At 33.6% G+C, this 25,228-nt stretch overlaps 2 protein-coding genes and 1 pseudogene across 2 annotated transcripts; all 3 read right to left on the bottom strand.

Annotated features, from left to right (window-relative positions):
• Window positions 1-8,520: 8,520 nt before the first annotated feature.
• Window positions 8,521-10,513, bottom strand: LOC140837366 (probable purine permease 4; annotated as a pseudogene).
• Window positions 10,514-12,279: 1,766 nt separating this feature from the next.
• LOC140835993 (probable purine permease 4) lies at window positions 12,280-13,689 on the bottom strand. Its single transcript, XM_073201407.1, has one exon. The coding sequence runs from the start codon at window positions 13,584-13,586 to the stop codon at window positions 12,402-12,404; it is 1,185 nt and encodes a 394-aa protein (XP_073057508.1). The 5' UTR covers window positions 13,587-13,689; the 3' UTR covers window positions 12,280-12,401.
• Window positions 13,690-17,954: 4,265 nt separating this feature from the next.
• LOC140836647 (uncharacterized) lies at window positions 17,955-25,228 on the bottom strand. The gene is made up of 21 exons (XM_073202315.1): window positions 24,895-25,228; window positions 24,432-24,511; window positions 23,940-24,026; window positions 23,771-23,821; window positions 23,569-23,686; window positions 23,407-23,463; window positions 23,224-23,288; window positions 23,056-23,139; window positions 22,576-22,626; window positions 22,433-22,495; window positions 22,304-22,350; window positions 22,116-22,185; window positions 21,971-22,033; window positions 20,893-20,982; window positions 20,738-20,776; window positions 20,397-20,624; window positions 20,211-20,296; window positions 19,044-19,092; window positions 18,830-18,910; window positions 18,636-18,729; window positions 17,955-18,390 (listed from the first exon to the last, which is right to left on the bottom strand). Exons 1-21 carry the CDS (start codon window positions 25,010-25,012, stop codon window positions 18,209-18,211), a joined length of 1,803 nt encoding a protein of 600 aa, XP_073058416.1. The 5' UTR covers window positions 25,013-25,228; the 3' UTR covers window positions 17,955-18,208.

Genomic DNA, 25,228 nt, shown 5'->3' with positions numbered 1-25,228 from the left:
GATACTGTTTGCACAATATTCGATGTCGCGGGCGTGTCAGGTGCGAAAATGCTCCGATGTGTGAAAATGATAAAAATCTAACTTCTAAAAATTCAAACGACGTGAATTCTAAATTCGACCGTCAGTTCTAGTTTCCTATAACAACTATAACGCCATAACGAATAAAAACTATTGGAATTTGATGAAAATAAACCTCTGACATAATTTGTATCAACAAATCAGTAGAAAATTACAAAACACAAGCAATCTATATTAATATAAATATATGAATTGAATTTAAATTTACATAAATATCTTTACTTTATTTAATATTAATCATTAATACACATTTTCATATTAATCAATAATACATATTTTCTTTTTCATTTTCTATTTCATAATATTAAAATTAATTAATTAAAATCTATTCTAATCTATATCTATATCTATATCTATACTAATATAAATATATGAATTGAATTGTGAATTTACATAAATATCCTTACTTTCATTTAATATTAATCATTAATACATATTTTCATATTAATCATTAATACATATTTTCTTTTTCATTTTCTATTTCATAAAATTAAAATTAATTAATTAAAATCTATCTATATCTATACTATACTAATATAAATATGTGAATTGAATACATATTTTCTTTTTCATTTTCTATTTCATAAAATTAAAATTAATTAATTAAAATTTAAAATTATCATTTAATATTAATCATTAATACATATTTTCATATTAATCATTAATACATATTTTTTTTTCATTTTCTATTTCATAAAATTAAATTAATTAATTAAAATCTATCTATATCTATATCTATACTATACTAATATAAATATGTGAATTGAATACATGTTTTCTTTTTCATTTTCTATTTCATAAAATTAAAATTAATTAATTAAAATTTAAAATTAATTAAAATTAAATTAATCTAACTATTATATGAATTGAATTGTGAATTTACATAAATATCCTTACTTTCATTTAATATTAATCATTTATACATATTTTCATATTAATCATTAATACATATTTTCTTTTTCATTTTCTATTTCATAAAATTAAAATTAATTAATTAAAATCTATCTATATCTATATCTATACTATACTAATATAAATATGTGAATAAAATACATGTTTTCTTTTTCATTTTCTATTTAATAAAATTAAAATTAATTAATTAAAATTTAAAATTATCATTTAATATTAATCATTAATACATATTTTCTTTTTCATTTCCTATTTCATAAAATTAAAATTAATTAATTAAAATCTATCTATATCTATATCTATACTATACTAATATAAATATGTGAATTGAATACATGTTTTCTTTTTCATTTTCTTTTTCATAAAATTAAAATTAATTAATTAAAATTTAAATTAATTAAAATTAAATTAATCTATCTATCTATAATAATCTATACTAATATCTGTATATGAATGTGAATGTGATTACATTGACATCAAATTCACACAAAATCACTTTATTTTTTTTCAAATTCACAGAAAATCACTTTATTTTTTTATATTACAATTTGTCATATTAATGGTGTTATTTAAGTTATTTTTTATTTTAGTTTAATAAGATCATTAATAGTGTATTTAACTCAATCAAACTAACTATTATTTTAATTTACTTTAAATTTAATTTTAAATACTTAAATTTATACATAGCCGTCAAATAATAATAGGAAGACAAAAGAGATGAGTCGGATTGAATAAAAATAAAGTATTAATAAATATTAAGGTCATACAAAATTTCTTTCTCTCATTTAGAATAAAAATATTTTCAGACTCCTCATGTGTCAATAAAAATATACGATTGAGAGAAATATTTTTCTGTAATAGATTTCAAACACTGTTTTTAAGTTATTTTGTCAATTTTTTTATAAATGCTGCTAAATAAATATTATTAAATAATATGCTATATTTGATCATTTTTTGTTCTTGCAATGAGAGGAGTTTTTTTACCCTAGCGTTAGCATGTTTGATTGTTATATGTCATTTGTATTGATCATGTAATTGTGTTTGGATTGTTTCTGTTATTTGTTTGTTTGCACAAAGAAAAGAGAAAACAAAATCAAATATCCAACATAAATGGTTATTTTTCAATTTTTTATTATTAAGATATTTTGTTATTTTTTAAACACATAATGCATGTTTTCTGTTTGCTTAGATTACTTAGTTTAAAGTGAGTTAGAAAATATTAAAAAATTGAAATATTTCTTCGTTTTTACCTTATGTCTCAGAATATCAAGGAATAATATTTTTTATTTATTGGGACAAATATATTTCCAAACTTCTGTCTATAAATCAATATTTAAATTTTTTACGACATTATTATATTATCTAATCAATTTTTTTTACTTAGATTGATAGAAGGCATTTTAATTTGAGTTTTTATGTTCTTGTTTATATTATTTTTGTAATATTATTTATTATGAAAATAATAGGTGAACTACAAAAATTGGTAGGTCTAAGAGTCCTCAGGTAAACGACAAATATGGATAAATTATTAAAATATATAATATCCAGTAGATTTTTGGCATGCGCTTTTGTTCTAATTCAATGATTATGCATGATTCTAAATTTTCATTATATCACAAGTTAACGCATGTTTTGTTGTTGCTACATATATTTTGTCAATAGTCTAATATTTTTCTATGGTTTAAGAAAAATTGTGTGACTTTGTATTATATTTTTACAGCTGCTTTTCTAAATAGTTTTATTATGATTTCAAGGCACCATTTTTCATTTGTGTTTTTTAAAGAAGTTGAATGAATATCTATAAAACGATGACATTAATAAGACGTCTTCTCTTTATTTAAAAAAAATATTGGAAAATTTATACAAATTGTAAATAATATGGGTTAATATTTAATTTGAGAGTGATTTATGCTTTTTATTGTTCGTATATACTTCAATTTCTTTGTTATTGTACTAAATAAATTATTTTTAAACTTTGAGTTATCATTTTTTTTCTTATCGAGATTGTTTGTGTTATGATTTTTTTATTCGTTTTGGTTAGTATTGTTGACGGTAATTGATTTTTCTGATATTATATGATGTGTCTTGTTGTTTATATAAAAATAAGTATGAGAGTACACCAATCAAACCACGTATTTTGGGTCTTCTGTTCTATGAAGAGAATAATAAATGGTTTCTGTGAATTATATAATTTCTTGGTTTTTCATATATATAGTCTACGAAATGCGTCAAATTTTGAACAAAAAAGTTTCGACAAACATAGGATGAAAAAAAAAAGACATGTTAAATAAAAAAAATATGTTGTGTGTTACTATGTTGGGTGCGATAATTGTCCCTGTTTGGTAGAGCGGTCGAACTGTGATGCTTGAGCTGCTGTGCAGTTTAACAGATTTGAGTTGCACAATTACTACTAGCTATAGTTTTTGGTAAAACGACAAATGCTCAGTCTTACAATTGGTATCAGAGCCAAGGTCACGGGTTCGATTCCCATTGATTGCAATGAGTGCAATTATAGGAGGAAGATTGTTGGGTGCAATAATTGTCCCTACTTGGTTGAGCGGCCGAACCGTGGTGCTTGAGCTGTTGCGCGGTTTAAAAGATTTGAGTTGTACCATTACTACTGGCTATAACTTTCGGTAAAACGACAAGTGCTCAGTCCTACATACTATGTCCTAATTTCTGTATGATATAATTCAAGCACATTTTTTTATAGATATTTGAAATTAGGTCCAACTAAGTAACATGAAACATATACATATATATTAAATCACATTTAAAGCAAAATTTTAAGATCAAGAATGATTCAGATTTAAATTTCAACGAAGCACAATGAAGAAGAAATTGAAGAATTGTATGTGTACATTAAGTGTTATATAATGATTATGTTGCTACTTCATGATTGTGCGACATATAAATGTCAATATTTCTCAATAAAATAGTTTTTCAAAAAGAAAAAACTCTTCATTCAGAAAAAAAAAATACTTGAAAAACAAATTGTACATAATTTTCATTCTATTTTATAATGGTATGAGAACAATTCTAAAGCTTTGTTGACACAATATAATAGATGAATTCTGTGCATTTCATTGAGACATCGAGCCAGTTTCACTTTATTTCCTTCAATATTATCTCAATATATTTCGAGGTGATACGAGATTGTTTTTGTCTCTTTTTTTAGTCAAAGTGTCTAACCAGCTAATTCATAACATATATGATGTAGCATAGAAAACTCCTTGTCAAGTAAATTCACTTAGCCAAATATTGAAATTCAAATAAAATTCTACAATATTTCATCGAATTAATTTTGACTATCGTAAAATGCTCATGAAATCTAAATGGTTATATTATTAGATGAGATATTGAATAAAACAAATACTTTGACATATATTAGAATGATATCTCATATGCATATTTTAATTACATTATTCGTATCTATTCTCAAGATTTTTAAAATACAATAAATAATTTTGTATGTCGTTCTACAAGATAAAATATTATAAAACAAAATATAAACTCGCTGGAAGAAAATTTGTTTTGTTTCAATGAATAATATAATATTATGTTCTAAACGCAACAAATGAGATTGAAACTATATCATCCTCATGACATGATGTACGCAATCATTATTGCAAAGCTTCCAAAAAATGACGATCAAAGATGATTTTCTTGAATTGTGTCAAATTAAATGAGGACACAATTCTAAGATATAGTCATTTGAAGAGATTTCAAGTAATTTTTCTCACAGTGATTGAGAAATAGTTGTTGAAAATTTATTAATCTTATAGCTATAGACGATCAGATATTTGCTGAGCATACCAAAATAGTTATATGCATATTATAACAAACTACGACAAAGACAGGGGCGGATCCACTGTAGGGCCGGAGGGGGCCACGGCCCCCCTGAATTTTTTTAATTTTTTTACTATGTAAGATATATTTTATTATTTAGTATATATATTATTTGACCCATCAAAATTTTAAGTATCTATAATTAGTCTAATGGTTAAAGACTTTCGAGGTTTACACATATGGTCCATGTTTAATTCTTTTTATACGCTGTTTTTTGACATTGTTCTGCATTTTTTTTTTTTGAAAACCTAAATAACGGGCTTTTACAAAGTCCCAAACATATCATTCTGGATCCGCCTCTGGACAAAGAGTTGTTGAGTTGTCAAAATCAACCAAGAAGCATATTGGAAAGTGGATAAGATAATTTCTCTGATTCATATACCGTCTATGGTCATGATTTTTTATTTTTTATGGCTTAGTTTGTTTTATTTGATAAATGTTATTAACCATGTTTTAATTCATTTAAATATTATCAAAATTTCGTACATATATTTTCAGCAGTTTAGGTTTTTACGTGCAACGCACGTGCATTTTTCTAGTATATTAAAGAAAGCTGATGAAATCTAGACGAAGAATGCTAGGAATATGCTAGAAATCTTAAAAACTATCGCTTGAAGATTGAATTTTTTGCGGAGAGCTTTTTGCAGAATTTTGTCTGTGTAGAGTTGTCTGTGTGTTCTTGCCGATCCCTTCTTTTCTTCGCTGTGAAAAGGTAGTTTCTTCCACTCTTCCATGAGCCCATGATTTTTCTCACCACCTTAGCACGATTTCCATTTCTTTTCTCCCACGTCGTGATCAGTTTGAATCGATACAAATTAATCTGCTACAGCTCATGGGCCCATATAATTTAATTGGGCCTATAATTAAATCGAGCTTCCATAATTAATTATTTTTAGCCCAAACAATTGCCCCCCGCAAGCATTGACCCGTGGGCCAAAATGCTTGTATGCGATGTGAGCACAATTTTTAATTCCTCCATAGGTAATAGCCCACAAATGTCATACGAATTGGGCTTCACTAACGGGCCGAGCACTCCAATTCATTTCCTTGACCCTAACTTTCTAGACTCATTTTAAAATTCCTCCCTGCTCGAATCGCGCCTACTCCCCGTTCCTCTTCTCTTCGCTGCCTTCGTACACCAGCTCCCCTTGGACGATCGTCGGTGCTTGGAGTGTGCTCGCCTATCCTTCACAACCGTTTCCCGTAAGCTGTGATATCGGGAATTTCGCGATGGCGCAGGAATCGTCTCCTTCAACTCTCTCATCATCCAGCGCCGCGGGTTCGTCATCTTCTCAATCCAACGCCTCTACCCCGGCACCTATTGCGTTCTCCGGTTCTGCCGCTGGGGTTAATCCTTTCTTGGCCGTCGCTGGGTCGTCAATGTTCGTTCCGACGAGCGTTAGTCCGTTTTCTTCCGCCCGGGCGATCACCCCTCTTGATTCGGACCATCACCTAACAACCGCGGGGGCCATTTTAGCTCCTCGTCTGGACACCTCTGCCCGTCCTTCGCAACTCGTTCCCACTTCGTCCTCGCCAGTTGCCGCACCGGCTTCCATGGATTTATCAGGGCACCCGAATTCATTCTCCACGGCCATGGGTATCTTCATGTTCCTCATTCTCGAATATCTCTTAGTATTTCCCGATTCCTGAATAGCTCGAAGAAATCCCTGAACTCCATTCCCTGGAATTTCTTCCTCAATTCAAAATCTAGCCCCTTTTGTGCCATCTTCACGAACTCGGTCTCCGGTAGGAACACCTTGCACCTATTCTTCATCTTCTTGAACCTGTCTATTAAATATTCCACAGACTCTCCTTTCTTTTGAGTGACTCTGGATAAGTCCGCAATGCACACTTCAGGCTCTGTTATATAGAATTGAATGTGAAATTGCCTTTCCATCTCTTGCCAACTCATTACTGAATTTCTGGGGAGTGAGGCATACCAGGCGAATGCAGTCCCAGTGAGGGAATTCGGGAATAGCCGCAACTTTAGATTGTTGAAGTTCTCCAAGTTGGCTAATTCCCCGCACTGGATGGTGAATCTGGCTATGTGTTCCATGCTGGACTGGCCATCCTCCCCGGAGAATAAACTGAAATCATGAACTCTATAACCCCTTGGGTACGGGTTATTCACGTCAATGTAGTCTGGATAGGGTTTGTGGAACTCTGAGCGGCCAATCTGTTTCAAGGCCGGCCCATATAACTCTTGAACAGCTTCTCTCACCATTTTTGGGTCAATCCCGTGCATGTTCCGAGCGGAGAGTTGGTGATGGTAGTAATTTGCCCCCCGAGCCTGGAACCCTGCATTTAAACCAAAATTACCTCCTGGGAAGCCCACATCTACTCCTTGATAATCCATGTGTGACATATCTTCATACGCTCCTGGTTGGTATAGAGGATTGGTCACGCTGTACACTTGACTACCTGGTTGTTTCGAGCTCCCCACTCCATGAGCACGTGGATATGGCTGAGCCCTCCCTCCTAGGCTTTCTTCTCTCTTGTGAGGTGGTGTATACCTTTTTTCTGGTTGATTTGTTAGAGTAAACTCCGGGCGGCGAGAATCGCCAGCCCTTGAGTTTCCAACTCCCTGGTCGAACTCATGGACTTGGTTACTTCCCTGACCAGTCTCTTTGACAGTGATATTTTGCTCCCCTCGGGTAGACTGGTTCGGTTTACTCAGTAGAGTCTTTAAACAATCAGACATGGCTTTAGATAATGCCACTGAGATCTCTTCAATCTTTATGGCGGTCAACTCTTCCATCACTCTGTCTGAAACTTGATCATATGTAATGGGAATCTGCAGCAGATCTACTTCTTCAGCCTGTGGTTCAACAGTAGGTTGCTATGGCTGTGGAACCTGAGTTCCCTCTTGATTAGCCAGAGACTCCCCACTGTCCTGATTGACGTTTTCTTTCCTTCTTGGCGGCATAGTGATGGTCCCACCGGGCGTGCCAAAATATGTTTGCACAATATTTGGTCTCACTGGGCGTGCCAAAAATATGTTTGCACAATATTTGGTGTTGCGGGCGTGCCAGGTGCGAAAATGCACCGATGTGTGAAAATGATAAAAATCTAACTTCTAAAAATTCAAACGACGTGAATTCTAAATTCGACCGTCAGTTCTAGTCTCCTAAAACAACTATAACGCCATAACGAATAAAAACTATTGGAATTTGATGAAAATAAACCCCTGACATAATTTGTATCAACAAATCAGTAGGAAATTACAAAACACAACAATATATTAAAGAAAGCTGATGAAAACCTAGATATTAACAGGTAGCTTATAGAAATCAAGTCCAACAAGATATAACCAAATCTAGCGTAAGATCTAACTAAATCTAGCACAAGATATAACCAAATCTTTCAAGATTCTGAGTATCTAAATTTATCAAATCAGGACTTTATTATTCTCATATAAATATAAGGTTTCGTTCACTGTTTATTTATTCACATATATTTACATTCTCTCAATACACATTACTCTCTCAGTCTTCTTGATTTCAAGGTGTCCGATCTGAACTCCTCAAGTGACCTCCCAGCTACCATCCCGGATTTCAACAACATCATTGATGCATTAGGAATTGGATTTACGCGGATCCATCGTCTCTTCTCTCAGAGGTTTGACATCTTATCTCATGCATGAAGTAAACAAAAAATAAATATAGATTATATTGGGGAACATTACATCACAAAAATGAGTAGCTAGAGTTCATAGACATAGTCCTATCGTAATTAATTTGATTTGCATGAGATTAATTAATTAAAATAAAATTATTTCGTCGAATCATTTCTGGATTTTTTTTATGTGAAGTCTTGTTCTTGACATACATGCCGTAAAGATAGGAGCAGAAACCCCAGACGCAGAGCACCGTGGACACCGCCTTCAATTCATTCCGCCGAACTTATCCCCGTACACTATCACGCCACCCACGATGTTCAGCAGCGCCCTCATGCATATCCCTCCCGTCAACGACGTCATCTAGAACAACATTCCCGCTGTTCCCACAAAGCACAATTTCCATGCAATCAAGGTCGATGCCACAGTCACGCATATGCAGTGGAACCTTTATCGAACACCCTTGTACTCTCAACCTTCACCACTGAAAATCACCACGTGACGCACCCACGCCTACGGTGGTTAACACTTAACACCGTTGCCGCCATTTCCATCACTAGCTTCATCTCCAGCACCATATTGTAGCAGTCCACTTTCCTGTATATTAGCTCCATCACCGGGAGGTACAAAGCGAACAGCAACCCCGCACCTATAGTGGACAGGAATCCCATCAAGTATTCGGAACGAGTCAAACCAGGGGGTTTGTCGTGGCTGGAATCCAGGCCTACGATCACCGAACTAACAGTCAAGAGTTGGACGCAATTGAGGTTTGTGAAGGTCGCCTTTTGTTTCACTAAAATCATAGAGAGGACGGGATTGAAAGCCAGTTGGGAAGACAGGACAAGAGAGGACGTGGAGACGGGCGGATACGAAGTCCCCCAAAAAAACAGAAGCTTGTAGGGACCAATAAAGACCCGACAATGATGGACACAAGAAAATCTTGAGAGTGAATCCAGAGAAAGGGCTCCTCTGATCAGAAGATTTGGAAAGATAGTAAGGGAGATATATTGGATGCAGCAGGATAGGAAAACCAGCTGACCGAACCCATGTTGAGACCCATCTGCTGGAACCTTTGTGAATGAAGTAGAACTTGGTGATTAAGCTCGAAGAAACCGAACCCACAAACAAACAAGCGTAATTTATCAGTAGAAGAATAGGTTGGTTGGCATTAGAAGTTCCTTCTTGTGCGTTTCCATGTGCTTCAGCCACAGTTCCTTGGATCTTGATGAACACCCCATGATCTGCTTCAACTTCTGGTTTACTTATTTCATCATTAACAGGTGAAAGTTGAATGCCTTCTTTAGCTGCTGCTGTTGGCGCCTGGAAGTTTGGCCGGACATGGTGTTGTTCTGCGTCACCTTGCAAAACCAAAAGAAGAATATAACAAGTGTTGCTCTTATTTTAAAAGTAGAATTTTGGTTATGCCTTGTTTCGTTTTCGAAAGTTTGAGTCTGAGTATTATTTCTTCTCTTTATGTTGATAGGATATCATATGTTTTGGCACTGAACTTGATGTAAATGAGAATCCCAATCTAATCTAATATACATATAAATATATGACTTTTAATTGTTAATTTTTTAATATACCTTTATTTATTTAAATTAACAAATTAAATCAATTATTTTTTTAATGCGTTCTTTTGTAATTCATTGTACATCTTAAATGACTTTGTACATTAATACAAATTGAATTTATCAATTTACCAATGGTTTTTCTTTGTTGCTACTAAAATTGGTTGCTAAAATGAGTTGATTTTTTCATTGTTGCTAATGAATATTTAATGTTTTTATCTTATCTTATCTTTTCTTTTATTTTACATATAAATGCATCACTTTTATAACAATTTATTTTTAAATATGAACTAAGAAGCATCATATTTTCTTATTTAAATATGTCATTTTGTTTTTGTGACACTATTTTTTTCTTATATATATTTTTTAATGTTTGCGGGTGTTTTTGTGCTTATTATTTTTATTTAACATTATTGGAAATATTATATGCATAGAAAATTTAAATCATAATGTGTCTACACGCGTTTGCAAATTTAGGATTAATGTTCATAGTGTGTTTTCCAAGAAATGGGTCAACTCTACCCGTATTTACAATAATAATTAATATTTTTGTCATAAAAATAATACTTTTTCATTAGTGAATCAAATAAGATATATATTCGTCTTACAAAATGGCTCGTGAGGCCATCTCACAAAATTTTGTATGTTATCTTATTTATATATCAATTTTATTTAGCAAAATCATAATTGATATTTAGTTTAATAAATGTTTAGTGGTTTTATTTTAACATTATTATGATAATTTAGTTAATTAAGAGAATTTTATTTGACAATATTTTGTCTATGTTTACTCCATTTAAGTACATCGTGATTTTGGTTTTGATAAAATTCACTATTATGTTATTTTTATTATTTTTCCATTGTGAATTATATTTGGATGGAAAATATATTTTCTAATTTGAGATAGCTGTCATTATGTTATAATCACGCGTATTGAAAGTGTCATAAGAATAAGTGAATATATATGATTTATTGTCATAATATATTTTCATTTTTTGTGTTTTATCTATATTTAGATTGATAAATACTCATAAACAATATGTTATTCGATTTTAAACATTATCTAAATCTTATTATTATATATTTCATTATTAGTTATCTACGTGCATCGCACGTATACATTCCTAGTATATGAAAAATTTACGAGTGAGATTGTAACCGTTATATAGTCTCGCCACCTTAGATGAGTAAAAATTAGGGACTTATATCAGTAAACCATGAAAAATAGACGAATCTCAGTGCTTGGGCCAATGTTATGCTTACATTTATGATTATGACACATGCTATATGAAACATGTTACGTGATAAGTCAGAAGAAAAAATCGAGAAAGAAGAACAAGACAAGATTTAGGGCTAATAATAAGAGGGGCCGAGAAGTTTATTTTAATTTTCGTTTATTCAAGTTTCTGACACAAGTTGTAAACATTTCTCGCAGATTTTTATTGTTTTTAGAGTTTATGTTGTAAAGACGATTATATTCTATGGTGTTTAAGAAATAAACTAGTTTCGATTTATACTATACTACCTTTTTTGTTGTTTTCAATTATGTGATTGTAAAAAAATGTCGGTGTCGAGTAACTTCGATCTCGTAACAATACTGAAATCACAAATACAGATGTCCGACACTAAGTTGTAATTTTCTCTTTCTTTTTTATTCCTAGAAGCTAATACTCACGGACGTTGTTTGTATTTATATATTAAGAACACATTTATACAAATTCCACTCACAATTCACAATTGCATGCGGTAACTGAATGGCCAGATCATTGGCTACGGTCATGAATAGAGATTTTGTTTGTCTGAAAAAAGATAATAGAGATTTTGTTAAAAAAAATTAGATAGATATTTTTTAAGATATAATATATGATAACATAAGTTGAGAATAATACTTATATGGTTTTAAGCGATCCAATTACAGCCGACAAAATCCCGACTCATCCTAAATCTCATCAAATTCTCACCTTGAAAGTATATATCTCGACCAATCGTTCTCCCCAATCCAAGTGGTTGAGATTTTTCTCATCCTAATCAACGGTAGAAAATGATCGGACATATAATCTCGGGATTCCTATCCCGATCCAAATTTAAAATATATTAATAACTAATTTTAGTATATAATCATCACTGATTCAGTTTCGCATAATTTAGTTCTTTTCATGATAAGTCCCCATTTATTATATATACACTCACTATATATTGAAATTCATATTTCTAGAGGATTGTCACTACAAAATTTTACACTCTTAAAGCAATTATATATAATATTGGAGAATATTACACAACAAACGATGAATAGTTTGATAATATAGGTAGTCAGTCCTAGTGCGTATCATAATTAATTTGATTTGTATTAGATTAATTATTTATTTTAAGCTAATCTACTCCGTCGGATTATTATTGGATGGATAACTTGGTTTTTTGTAGTTCTTGGCATTTATGCCGTACAAATAGGAGAAGAAACCCCAGACGCAGAGCACCGTGGACACCGCCTTCATTCCGCCGAACTTATCCCCGTACACTATCACGCCACCCACAATGTTCGCGCCAAGCAGCGCCGTCATGCATATCCCTCCCGTCAACGATGTCGTCAAGAACACTATTCCCGCCGTTCCCACGAAGCACAATTGCCATGCAATCAAGGTCGACGCTAGAGTCGACCAGTATGCAGCGGAACCTTTATCGAACACACTTGTGCTCTCAACCTTCATCACGGAAAATCCACCATGGGCCGCACCCATGCCTACAGTTGCTAACACCGTTGCCGCCATTTCCATCACCAGCTGCATCTCCAGCACCATACCGTAGCAGTCCACTTTCCTGTATATTAGCTCCATTACCGGGAGGTACAAAGCGAACAGCAATCCTGCACCTATAGTTGACAGGAATCCCACCAAGTATTCGGATCGAGTCAAACCAGGGGGTTTGTCGTGGCTGGAACCCAAGCCTACGAGCACCGAACTAACAGTCAAGAGTAGGACGCAATTGAGGTTTGTGAAGGACGCCTTTTGTTTCACTAAAATCATAGAGAGCACGAGATTGAAAGCCAGTTGGGAAGACAGGACAAGAGAGGATGTCGAGACAGGTAGATACGAAGTCCCCCAAGAAAACAGAAGGTTGTTGAGACCCATAAAGACACCCACAATGATGGACAGAAGAAAAATCTTGAGAGTGAATCCAGAGAAAGGCCTCCTCTGATCAGAAGATTTGGACATATAGTAAGGGAGATATATTGGAAGCAGCAGGATAGGAAAACCGGCGGACTGAAGCCATGTTGAGACCCATCTGCTAGAACCTTTGTGAATGAAGTAGAACTTGGTGATTAAGCTCGAAGAAACCGAACCCACAAACAGACAGGCGTAATTTATCAGTAGAAGAAGAGTGTGGTGGGCATTAGCAGCTCCTACTTTTGTGTTTCCTTGTGCTTCAGGCACTGCTCCTTCGATCTTGATGAACACCCCATGATCTGCTTCAACCTCAAGTTTACTTGTTTCATTGTTAATTAGAGAAAGTTGTATTCCTTCTTTAGCCGGTGGTGGTGTCTCCGGTGAAGTTTGTTCGGGCATGGTCAAGTACTGAATCAAATAACGTTGTTATGCTTGTCCTCGAAAAATAATTAATAAAAAAGAAAAGAAATAGTTGGGTCAGGTCTATATCAATTCATGGGAAGTTCATGAGCAAAAAACATGCATTGAAAAGTTACATATATACACTAGAATTTTATAAGGATTACAGCCAAAGTTGGTTGCATGGAATTTAATGTAAAGCTGATTAAACAAAAATAAAATAAAAAGAACAGATCTTATCGAGTCAAACAAGATGGAACTATTATAATATTGTTCAGACAAAAGAAAGAAACAGAAGCGGAAATTAATTAGTTCATTGAATTGACTTCTGGGAAAACGCTACAAATCGAACCTCTGTTTATTTTCCGGTCGGCTCTTTCTCGAATTTTAGTGAAAAGGTACTCACTCTCATCCACACTTGAAAACTGTAATTGCTTTATATAGTACATGATAAATAATTTTACTTGTTCAAGATATTTTTTAAAATAGGTAAATTTCATTCATTCCAAATTTCACATGATAAATAATTTTACTTCTTCGAGATTATTTTTTTTTTAAATAGGTGAATTTCATTCATTCCAAATTTCACATGATAAATAATTTTACTTGTTCAAGATTGTGATAAGAGATATGATGAGAGAGAATTCATAAATGAAAATAGAGAATGAGTCAATATTCTAATGTGATTTTCATTGAACACAATCAACCAATTTATGGAGGAAGATTACAACATAAAAATCTTTACATATATTATCTTGTCATATTTATCTTAATTAAAAATATTTCAAATATAACTAAATAAGATAATCATCTACAATAAAAATATACTCCCTCTTAAATGATTATTTACACAAACAATCGAATCGTCAAATATCTATTTGGCAAGATGGATGCTTAGAAACTTCATCGGGAAGCAATGTTGCATCATTAAAACTTTGTGAGTAAAGCTCATTGGAAAAAAATCGAACGAAAGAAAAATACTACATCAATAGATAATTTCTTTGAATGTCTTATGGACGATAGATGCGCCTCGTTAAAACATTGCTAAGAAAAATCAGTGGGACCAAATCCTAGTGGAGAAAAAAGAGTACGACATCTCTCGCTAATTGTTAATTTCTTTATTAAAAACCTTTTCATGAAAAACCATGTGGAAAAAATAATTGACCAGGGAGTAGGTGTCATGTGAGACCGTCTCACGGATCCCAATCTGTGAGACGGGTCAATCCTACTCATATTCACAATAAAAAGTAATACTTTTGGTATAAAAAGTAATACTTTTTAATGGATTACCCAAATAAAGATCCGTCTCACAAAATACGACCCGTGAGACCGTCTCACACAAGTTTTTCTCTAGACCAGGAAAAAAAAGTACAACTTTGATTGTTCTCCATATTGCAAGCATCACTTGAAATCATCAAATCTTCGTACTCCAAACTTGTACACTGATTTGCCAAAAGTTGTTGAGTTGATAATTTTGTAAAGTGATCAGTCATATTATCTTAAGTTGTTGATAATATTTTTATGCAAATCAATAGTATGTATGATATTGCAAAGAAAATAGTTATGTGTCTTTCTGGTTGTCATTGTATTCTTTGGGGAAAATATATCATTGTTGTAATTTGTGAGATATGATGATACATAAATTCTTATAAAATTATACTTCAAGACCAAATATATTTTCTTCATCTTTCAAATTAACGAAAAAGGATACTTTGAGTGTCAAATGGTCAAACAACCACAAATTGATGCAACTTATAAAAGTATTTTCGTAAATTTTCATAGACTTTGTCATAGATCTATATCTTTCAATAATACTTATGGATTTTGGATCTAATATCATATATAAGCCATGAATTTCTTCAGTTTCTCAATATATGATATGTCTTTATCATGAATTTCTTTATATTCTCAATATATTATATCATAATCGCGAATCTAATTAAATTCTCAATATATTTAATTTTATATCATATCTCAATCATGAATTTCTCTCAATATAAAATCATGATGTGCTACTTTAGAGTCATCAACATCATGATATTATATGGACACCAATATATCAATAATTATAATTGTGCTACTGCTAGAGCATTAACAAATATCTCACAATTGAGTATCGACAACACCTTGTCTTATTCCAATAAGATCAATAGAACGAGAAATATGTTCATTCTTAGTTGTATACAACGTGTTGATAACATGTATAAACCATAAAAAAAGATGATTATAGATAATCCATATAAAAGAAAAGACAACGATTCAATAATTATATGTGGTTTTCATTGAACACAATAACCCTATTTATAAAGGAAGATTACAACATAAAATATTTACATATAGTCAATTCTACCGATATTCACAATAAAAAACTAATACTCTTAGCATAAAAAGTAATATTTTTTCATGGATGACCCAAATAAGAGATTCGTCTCACAAAATATGACATGTGAGACCGTCTCACACAAATTTTTGTCTATTTAAAAATATATATTTATAACAAAGATTATATTTTTGAAAATAGGCAAATTTCATTCATTCCAAATTTCACTGTAGTCATGTCACCGATTAGAAAAAAGATATATGCTGAGGTTAGCTACTGCATGTAGTCACTGTTGGTGAAAAAGGGACAAAACTGAACGAACGAGCGGGCCGTTGAACGCTTGACAAGTTCTGAAAAGCAAGGAGCATGCAGCCATGCACCAGGACAAATGGCGTCCGCCAAATATCCACAACTCATTAATTATATATACATCCACATTTTGGGGAATGCATGCCCATTAATCAGACGTAAAATAATCACACAAACTGGTGCAAGAGATGATAATAAATGCTGGAGATCTACGAACCTAGCTAGGCTAGAGTTACATCGATTCAGCGGAGCGTTACACGACGATTTTCACATAATAGTTGAAAGATTACTCGTTATCTTTCTTGAAAATCCCGTGAAATCAGAAGCATTATTTAAGGATATGAAAACCTTTTTTCCCTTATATCTACAGGCGAAATCCCTTTAGGAAAAGAGCTGGAAACTTTTTCCTTTTTTAATTCTCCATCTTCAGAATAACAAATAAGAGAGGAGAGCCAAAAAAAAAAAAAAAAAAACTACTTTTATATATATTAATATGTTTTTCCAGTGTTGCAAATCTAAACATGTGACAAGTAATTAATTCAAATAAAAAAAAGAAAAATATTGCACTCAGAGTTATTTTTGTATGATAAATTACCAAAGTATATTTGAATCCAATCAGATCTATTTTATTTTTTAAAATTCTCTATTATCCTTGAAAAAATATGTCATTTTCATCGTGTGTGTCGATCTAAATGTATATTTTTTTTAATTTTATATCGTCATCGTCATGTTGTGTCGGTCTAAATGTACATCTAAACGTGACTCTATTATAATGGTATGCTAGATGGCAAAAGAATTAATTAATGTCAGAGCAATTTACCTTGAGTTTAATGGATGCTGTAGAAATTTATGTGGTATTTGGACCCTTTTTAATTTGTTGCCTTTACTACCTCAATTCTGGTTTGAGTTCATTTACAAATCAAATAAAATATTTCCATTTGAAAATTCGGGGTTTCTAAAAGTTCTTTTACCTTAAAAATTAGTAAAATCTTTCCGTGTGGAGGAAAGATTTTTCAAAATAATGCAAAGTGCTAAATATTTATGACAGCCATCACATGGTGTTAGAATATTACCTATTATCAAATAGGATTTCTTTTATAGACCTATATACGTCGTCAAAACAAGAAAAATGGAAGTTACTTGTTTGAACATAAAAAGATTTTGAGAATCTTCAAGATATTAAAAGGGTTATTTGAATAACATAGTACTTATGTTTATCTATATCATAAAAGGTTTAATGAGATTGTCCTCACACATCAATTTTATGAATTGAGTCTCTTATTTGATTTGACTAATAAAAAATATTTTTATACTAAAAATATTATCTTTCACTATAAATATTAATCCGATTTACTCATCTCGAATAAATAATAATTTATATATATAGATGTGACACACGTACAGTGGAATGAACACAATATTAGAGGGATTTGTTCATAGATTTTTAAAAATAAAAAATAAAACACGATGAACATATTCAAACTAAGTCATATATAATTACACAAAAAAATTAAAGAAGTCGTGGGGAAACCCGTTTTAGACTCGACAAAAAGAGCTTCCTGGTTATTGCATGAGTAGTATGATTCATTGATAGTTTTAACAAAAATAAAAGGTATATATTGAATTTCCAAAGCTAGGATCTTGCAATATTAAACAATTAAGTTTATTATAGAAGAGTCGTGTGATGCAGAATTTATGGAGTCGATAAACACCAATGAGTAGATATCAGAGTCGCGCGATAGTTGGAAAGTCTCAAGCCAAACTAGCATGAAAAAAACTCAAGGCGTTGTCCTTAAACACGATTAGAAATATACTAAAAAAAAAAAAACATTTGTCCTATTTCACATCGGTGAACTGTAACTAATACCCCCTTCCACTCGAAAAAACTGGAACGAATCACCATTCCACACTACGTAAACCTAGACTTGTCATACATAAAGAAATCAATTCCTGAGCCAGAATGATGAATCATGCTACAGAAGTTGCTAATCATTCAAACATGCAAACCATCTCCATTGTGGAAAATTCCACCCAAAGAGCCGTTAACTAACTTAGCTGAGCTCTCATATGCATAAGCCTTTGCTGTTGTGGAACCATTGCTCATCCTACATGAGCACTTTGCCACGCTTTTCTTCAAAAGAATGTCCAGCTGCCCACAGGTTGCTGCTACCAATCCTGTCATGAAGAGAAAAAAGGCATAACTGTATTTTCTACCACAGGGATCAATTTTCGCTTTTATGTAGAATGCCCGATGAGGACCTTTCTTTTCAAATCCATTTATCAGGATCTTCACATACAATATGAATACAAGTCAATAAAAGAGTGGTTCAAGAAATGATTTTGTGACCCAAATACAATTAGACCAAGTTCTTGATTCCAATATGTTGGAATTGAGAGCAGCATTCAACGGTTGAAAGTACCTAAGAAAAGTGCAGAAGGCTTCCCTGGTCTTGATTTGAATTCAGGGTGAAACTGAACACCGACAAAGTAAGGATGATTAGGCAGCTCGACAATCTGCAATGGAGGTTGATGATAAAACTTGCAGACCAAAGCAATAGAGGGTAAAGCTGCAATCAGAAATCAGTAGCCATAAGAATATGATAACAAGAAATACCTCCATACGACAACCACTTTCATCTTTGCCTGCAAAAGTGAGACCAGCATCTTCAAGTTGTAAGACCATATCTGGATTTACCTATAGACAATATCAAGCCAAATTTTTCAGCGCGATACCCTACTTTACTATCACAGATGGAATGCATATCAAGAATGTAATCTATTTAAAGTTGAAGTAGCAGTGTAGCTTCAGAAACAAATCGTTCACGCACCTCATATCTGTGTCTATGCCTCTCATCAATAAAGCTTAGATTTCCATATCTAAAATCAACAATTTTCATATTTAATCAGATATTATGGAAAAATGCCAAGAATCAAAAGGTACTATTTTCAGTGTTTGTCCTCAAATGACTATAGAGCTTATTCGTAGAGATGTTAAGAGTTCAGAAAAGGTTGTGATATCCACAATGTATTTACTAGTGCCCAGAGGTCCGCCAGGGAAAAGCAGAAATCTGATTTTCAGATGATTTCTGGAAGGGCCAATATTGACGAAGTACAATAAAAAATTATCAGCGGTATCAAATGTAAGAGTGTTGGTGAATATTAGTCTCATAGATGATGATGAAAATCATAAGACATCTACAAGTATCCGCCAACTTGGTCTAAGAAAGCTGGAAATCTCATTTCACAAATCACAATATCTCTGAAAGTAAGGATAAAGTAAAACAAAAGATGTTCCAATAACATCAAGAGTAAAAGTATTTCAGACTAGTGTGCAAATTTTTAAACCTTCAGTAAAAGTATTTCAGACTAGTTTAAAAATAAGATGGTTGGATTGATCAGAAAAAAAATCATCAAAAAATGAAAAGCCAGATCCAACCTCTCTATCTTCAACGCTCTACACGAAAGAGAGCTTTCGTGCATGTTAAGTATATTTTATAGAGCTGCTGTGTCAAGGTTTAAAACTTTGCACAATTTCAAACCAATGGATAAATGCTGGCTGCAAGAATTGGTTAATGTACTTTGGACTTGCATGTTCCCATTCACTGGTTTATGAAGAATGTCTCTAAAATAAATCGATTTAAATGGAATTTCCCATACTTACAGTAATATGTTAATCCCAGAGTTTTAAATTATTGTTCACAGCCTTAAACAGCTCGAAGTACTGCTGAAAGCAAAATCTTACGGCAGGTGGAAGAACCAAATGTAAGCAAAATCATTTTTTATTCATAGCTTTTTATCCATTCCACATCCAGATCTAGACAATGGATTCTTTCTAATTACCCCAATAGTTTCTCAGCTATCTATATAAATGACCTATGACATTCCATGCCACATCTTGAGATCTCATTGGTCAAACCAATAAAACTCTATGATGCCATCTGGGGATGCATGAAAACTTATTTCTCTCATTTTGTAAAAGAAGGAAAGAAACTAACAGTTTTGCTGATTTACTTGATGAACCTTGAAAAAACGTCCTCCTTGATCCAAGCCGCATTGTACCTCCCATATGTGTTTTCGAACCCTGCAGACAATACATGAAAATTGACAGATTAATAAGATCTTATTATATACAAAGCTTTGGCTAAGCAATATTAAAAGATAATCATAGGATAAATTGGGACCTCAGGCATAAAAATAATACAAGGGTTCTGAGTGTTGGGATCAAATTCGGTACTGTTTGCATCGGGTAGTCCAAGGACTGATCGTGCAAACTCAATCACAGCAATTTGCATTCCTAGGCATATCCCAAGATAAGGGACCCTATTTTCACGAGCATACTTTGCAGCAAGAATTTTTCCCTCTACTCCTCTGTCACCAAACCCTCCAGGAACTAGTATGGCATCAGCCCCCTAGAAGGCAAGAATTTTTCAAATCACCAAAGAGGACCACAAAATTATTTTTACAATGAAACTCACTCCCAGTAATAAAATAATTTCCAGGCTATTAAAGTGGCTAGGCAGACCTTCAACAAATTCCAAGCAATTTGATAACCATCAGGATTCTGCAAGTAGATATACAGCTGAAACTGTAAGATGATACCATGTAAAGCAATATAAAACAAGCAATACGGATAAAAATATATGCATATAATACAAGCAATAACGCCAAGAGATTAACCTCTTCCGCAGTTGCATTTTCAAGATCACTAGCAGGTACCCAATCTACACACAATTTCCTGTGGCAGGCAACAGAAGCATGCAAAAGAGCCTGCAAACAGTAATCAAACATTGTCGGTCTACGCATATATACAGATTCAGAGAAGTTTTTAACACCTTAATCAGTGTCAGGAATTCACGAGTTCTAGTCCTCCGATGCATAATTCCCTCATATTTAATAAAATGGAATTGAGTGATAACATTTTCAGGGTATTATTGCTCAATAACCTACCAACATGCAAATATACAGTTTTGAGCTTATGTGCCCTCAGCTCTTGCTTAAATGTGAGGGAAGTGCTAACGTATAATTTGTAGATCTACCTCTCACGGGTTTGGGTTTCATGAAAAATAGTTTCTAGCAAGTAGGTGATGGGCCATCTAATTTCAGCCGTTGTGATCCATACGAATAAATTATCCAGTAGCCAATAGGCATCGAAGACATTAATCTGATAATGGCATTAAAGATTCTTAGCTTCAAAGTAAACCATCCTGAATCCTCGTCTTTCACAAAATCTCACAAAGATCTCAAGTTTTTGTAAAGATACCCTACATATCAACTAACAGAAAGTATCTTGAAAACACCACCTAGGCGGCAGCATAAACAAAATGGAGTGCAATTGGATACTAAAGGAGCATATCAAATGAGTTTTGTCATTGGTTCAACAAAATTAAAAAACAATATGTGGTCACTTGGACAGATCGATCGCTAAATTGCAAACAATTGAAGAAACTCACTCCTCGGATTATCCACAAGTTTTAAGTTAAATCTGAACGATAGACATCATAGATGCCTAAGCTGTCCCAAGGCCTTGTCACATTATCTTTCACGATATAGGGAATAAAAACATATTACATATATAATTTGACAACACTTGGCAAGGCCATGAGCACCCTAGTTTTGTTAGGTGGCAAGATTTTGGGATGATATACATATGAAAGTCTCATTCTCCCAAGCTTCTCTCACTCCAGTACCATATGTACGCCATAACATATAATTAAACCTGCACAGAAATTGTTCAGTAGAAAATGCACAAGTTCACCTGCAGCACAGAGAGATAAGAATCAGCAAGTCCAGTGTATTTTCCGACCATGGCAATTCTAACCTGTATAAATAGCATTACGGTCAAAAATCTTAAGACAAAGAAAGTTTATTTCATCCCATACTTGAACAATGACAAAACCTACAGGCTCACGCAACATATCACATAGGCTAGCCCTGGATGTCCATTCCTCCAAAGCAGGTTCTCTAGCACCACTACACTTCATAAAAAATAAAATTATTCAAAAACCGACTCAAAAATTCGTGCTCAACAATGGAATCCTAGCTATTTCCTAAAGGAATACAGCAGAAAGTTGAAGGTTGCATGACAAACCCATTGAGGTTCAAGACCTTCAAAATTGCCTCGTGAGCTTTCTGGTCCTAAACGAAAGATGACATTTGTTATAGTCGTTGAATTAATATAATGAAAATTTGATTCGACCGAAGGTGCAGAAATACTCACTCGCAAAAGCAAAGGTATATGCCAAATATTAGAAACATCATGTAGCGTGATAATGTTGTCAATCTGGAAGAACAATATACTCATAAACTTATTGTGTAGCATATTAGCAAGATGATGCTGCAAGATTATAATAAATGCAATACCGGAACGTGGCAAAAACGGGAAATCTTTTCCTTGACATTTCCATCAAGTTCCTGTAGAGCAAAAAATCTTAAGCGGTTTATTTAATAAATATGACATTAAATCTATGACTGCATAATGAAACAATGTGCTGAAGTTTGGGTGCCAGCGGATAGCTTGAAAATTGACCTTGGTCAAACATTATTTTTAGTTGTGATTTTGGAAATTTTTTTCATAATGAATATAGACCAAACAAAGTATTTTTCAAATTTTCCTCATAAATAAGTTGTAATATTGAAGAACAAAGCACTCCTTTACACAAAAACATGATGCACTTCAGTTACCAAGCATATGCAACATCAAACATCCAAAGCTTGGTTAGGCTAAACTTGGCACCCCCACACCCACCACCACCGCACGCACACACGCACACACACACACGCACAGAGAGAGAGAGAGAGAGAGAGAGAGAGAGAGAGAGAGAGAGAGAGAGAGAGAGAGACCAATGTGCTGCGGCATGCCAGAATATTTGGAGTCAGGCCCAAGCTTCTTAATCCCCTGACACTATGTTGAGTTGGCTTGGTTTTCTAAACAGGTAAAAACCATTTTAATGCTTAAATCATGAGAAGAATTTACCAACATGAAAAATAATGATATTATGAAAACCTCACCTGCTCGCCAACGACAGATAGAACAGGCACTAAGCTAACATGAATCAAGCAAAAATTTCCATCACCTGAGAAAATGAAGAGTCTAAAAGAGTTGCACAAATTAACCTTTTAAGGAAGAACGATATCACTAAAAACATTCGGTGCTGTGCGTTCTTAAGAGCGAGATGAAATACTTAATCTTACCTACACGATATGAAAATTGTCCAAGAGCCTCCATGTAAGGCATTGATTCAATATCACCTGCATCAGGTAAAAAATTTCAGCTTAAATGATAATAATAATAACAAAATGATAATTAAAATATCAGTAACAACTGATCTCATTGCATACAAGATGTCTGTTTACCAATAGTTCCACCCAACTCTATTACACAGACATCTGCCGGACCTTCATTTCCATCTACTGATATTGCCGCCACACGTTCAATCCATTCTTGAATTGCATCAGTTATATGCGGTACAACCTTCAAGTGAAACAGGTAAGTGGAACCACAAGCTACCAAGAGTGGAGAGCATCATAAAAACCAGATGTGTCAAAACGGACATACCTGAACTGTTTGTCCCAGATAATCTCCCCTTCTTTCCTTCTCAATAACAGCCTAAATAAAGAAATGAAACTTTTATCAAGTCAAAATTTATAGTTCAGGGTGGCCGATGGATATCTGAAGAGCATGACAACATAAATGTATCGAAAATATAAACAGTCTGGATACTTGCCTGGTATATTTTTCCAGTTGTTATATTATTATCTCGTGTCAATTTTATATCCAAAAACCGCTCATAGTTTCCAAGGTCCAAGTCCACCTTAAAAAAATTAAGCCACAGTTTCCTTGTCAAGTAATGGTGAGTTGGTGACTGGTAGACTAAATAAATCTCACATAAACGATGCATGCCGTAGAGATTAAATAGCACAGCAATACATTTTTAAGACAGGAAGTACTGAGTGCCTCCAGATTGTTCCAACAAAAAGCGCGAGATGAATTACAGGTTTCAATATTCAACTGTTGAAATACACCAAAACCCCCACCCAGAAACATCTCATGGAAGATTTTGTCATCAAATCTAGGCTTTTCCAGAGATTTATGAGTACATACATATTCCCAGCCCCATCAGAAAATCCAAGCCTAAATGCGGCCAACATTATTATTGACATAAAATTCTCCATAAAATAAATAGAAATGATTTTGTATATAAAGGATGTTTTCTTACCTCTCCACCATCATCAAGGACAAATACCTCCCCGTGCTCGAACGGAGACATGGTTCCAGCATCAGTATTCAGGTAAGGATCTGAATACATAAATCCAGATAGAGGGGGAAAACGCATATTAGTTCGTGTTCCGAAAGCAATACGGAATAAGTTACAGCAACTCCTCTCGCCTTATACTCCACACAGCAGAGACAATTCGGACTAATACATAGAGAGAAGACAGGATGAAGGTATACTGGGAAAAGGGGAATAACCAACATTGGATAGAGAAAAGAAAGGAGAAGCCTTCGCCAAAGTCCCCAGTGGAAAAAAGATTGAATTCTTTTCTTAAAAGAATGGCGCTAAAACCGTACATTACATCCACACTCACTCTTAGCATTACATAGACGAACAAGAAAGGGATGGAACGGGAACAGAAACAAGAACGGAAAATAAAATAAAACCCATAAAATAAAAAACCAACCAATTTTGATGGAAGTAACCCGGAGTCCACAGGCCTTGAGGATGAGACCTATACTGCTGGCGGTGACCCCTTTGCCAAGACCGCTCACAACTCCTCCCGTCACCAAAACGTACTTCATTTTTATCTACTCTTCGAGCTTCCCGTTCGGAAGGAAGAAACAGTTCTCTACTTGGACCTTATCGAAAATAGTAGTGAAACTCGAGAGAGAAATTAGGAGGGAAGAGATTGAATGAGAGTGGATGTGAGAAGGCAATGGCGGCTTTTTATGCTTGGGGGTTGAAGGCAGGTAAAATATCAGGGCACACACAAACTTCCACAGTTGGTCGACACCTTT

The sequence above is a fragment of the Primulina eburnea genome, chromosome 7 (assembly GCF_022965805.1).
Source record: "Primulina eburnea isolate SZY01 chromosome 7, ASM2296580v1, whole genome shotgun sequence".
NCBI classification, from domain to species: Eukaryota; Viridiplantae; Streptophyta; class Magnoliopsida; order Lamiales; family Gesneriaceae; genus Primulina; species Primulina eburnea.
Note: the sequence above shows the minus strand (reverse complement) of the source record. Positions and strands in the feature narration are given on the sequence as shown.

Coding starts and splice junctions, on each gene's coding strand:
- LOC140836647 (XM_073202315.1), bottom strand. CDS start 25,012: ATGAAGTACGTTTTGGTGACGGGAGGAGTTGTGAGCGGTCTTGGCAAA. Junction 24,027..24,431: donor TCCTTGATGATGGTGGAGAG/GTAAGAAAACAT, acceptor AATTTTTTTAAG/GTGGACTTGGACCTTGGAAA. Junction 20,983..21,970: donor CTTATCTCTCTGTGCTGCAG/GTGAACTTGTGC, acceptor TACTGTTTGCAG/GCTCTTTTGCATGCTTCTGT.
- LOC140835993 (XM_073201407.1), bottom strand. CDS start 13,586: ATGCCCGAACAAACTTCACCGGAGACACCACCACCGGCTAAAGAAGGA.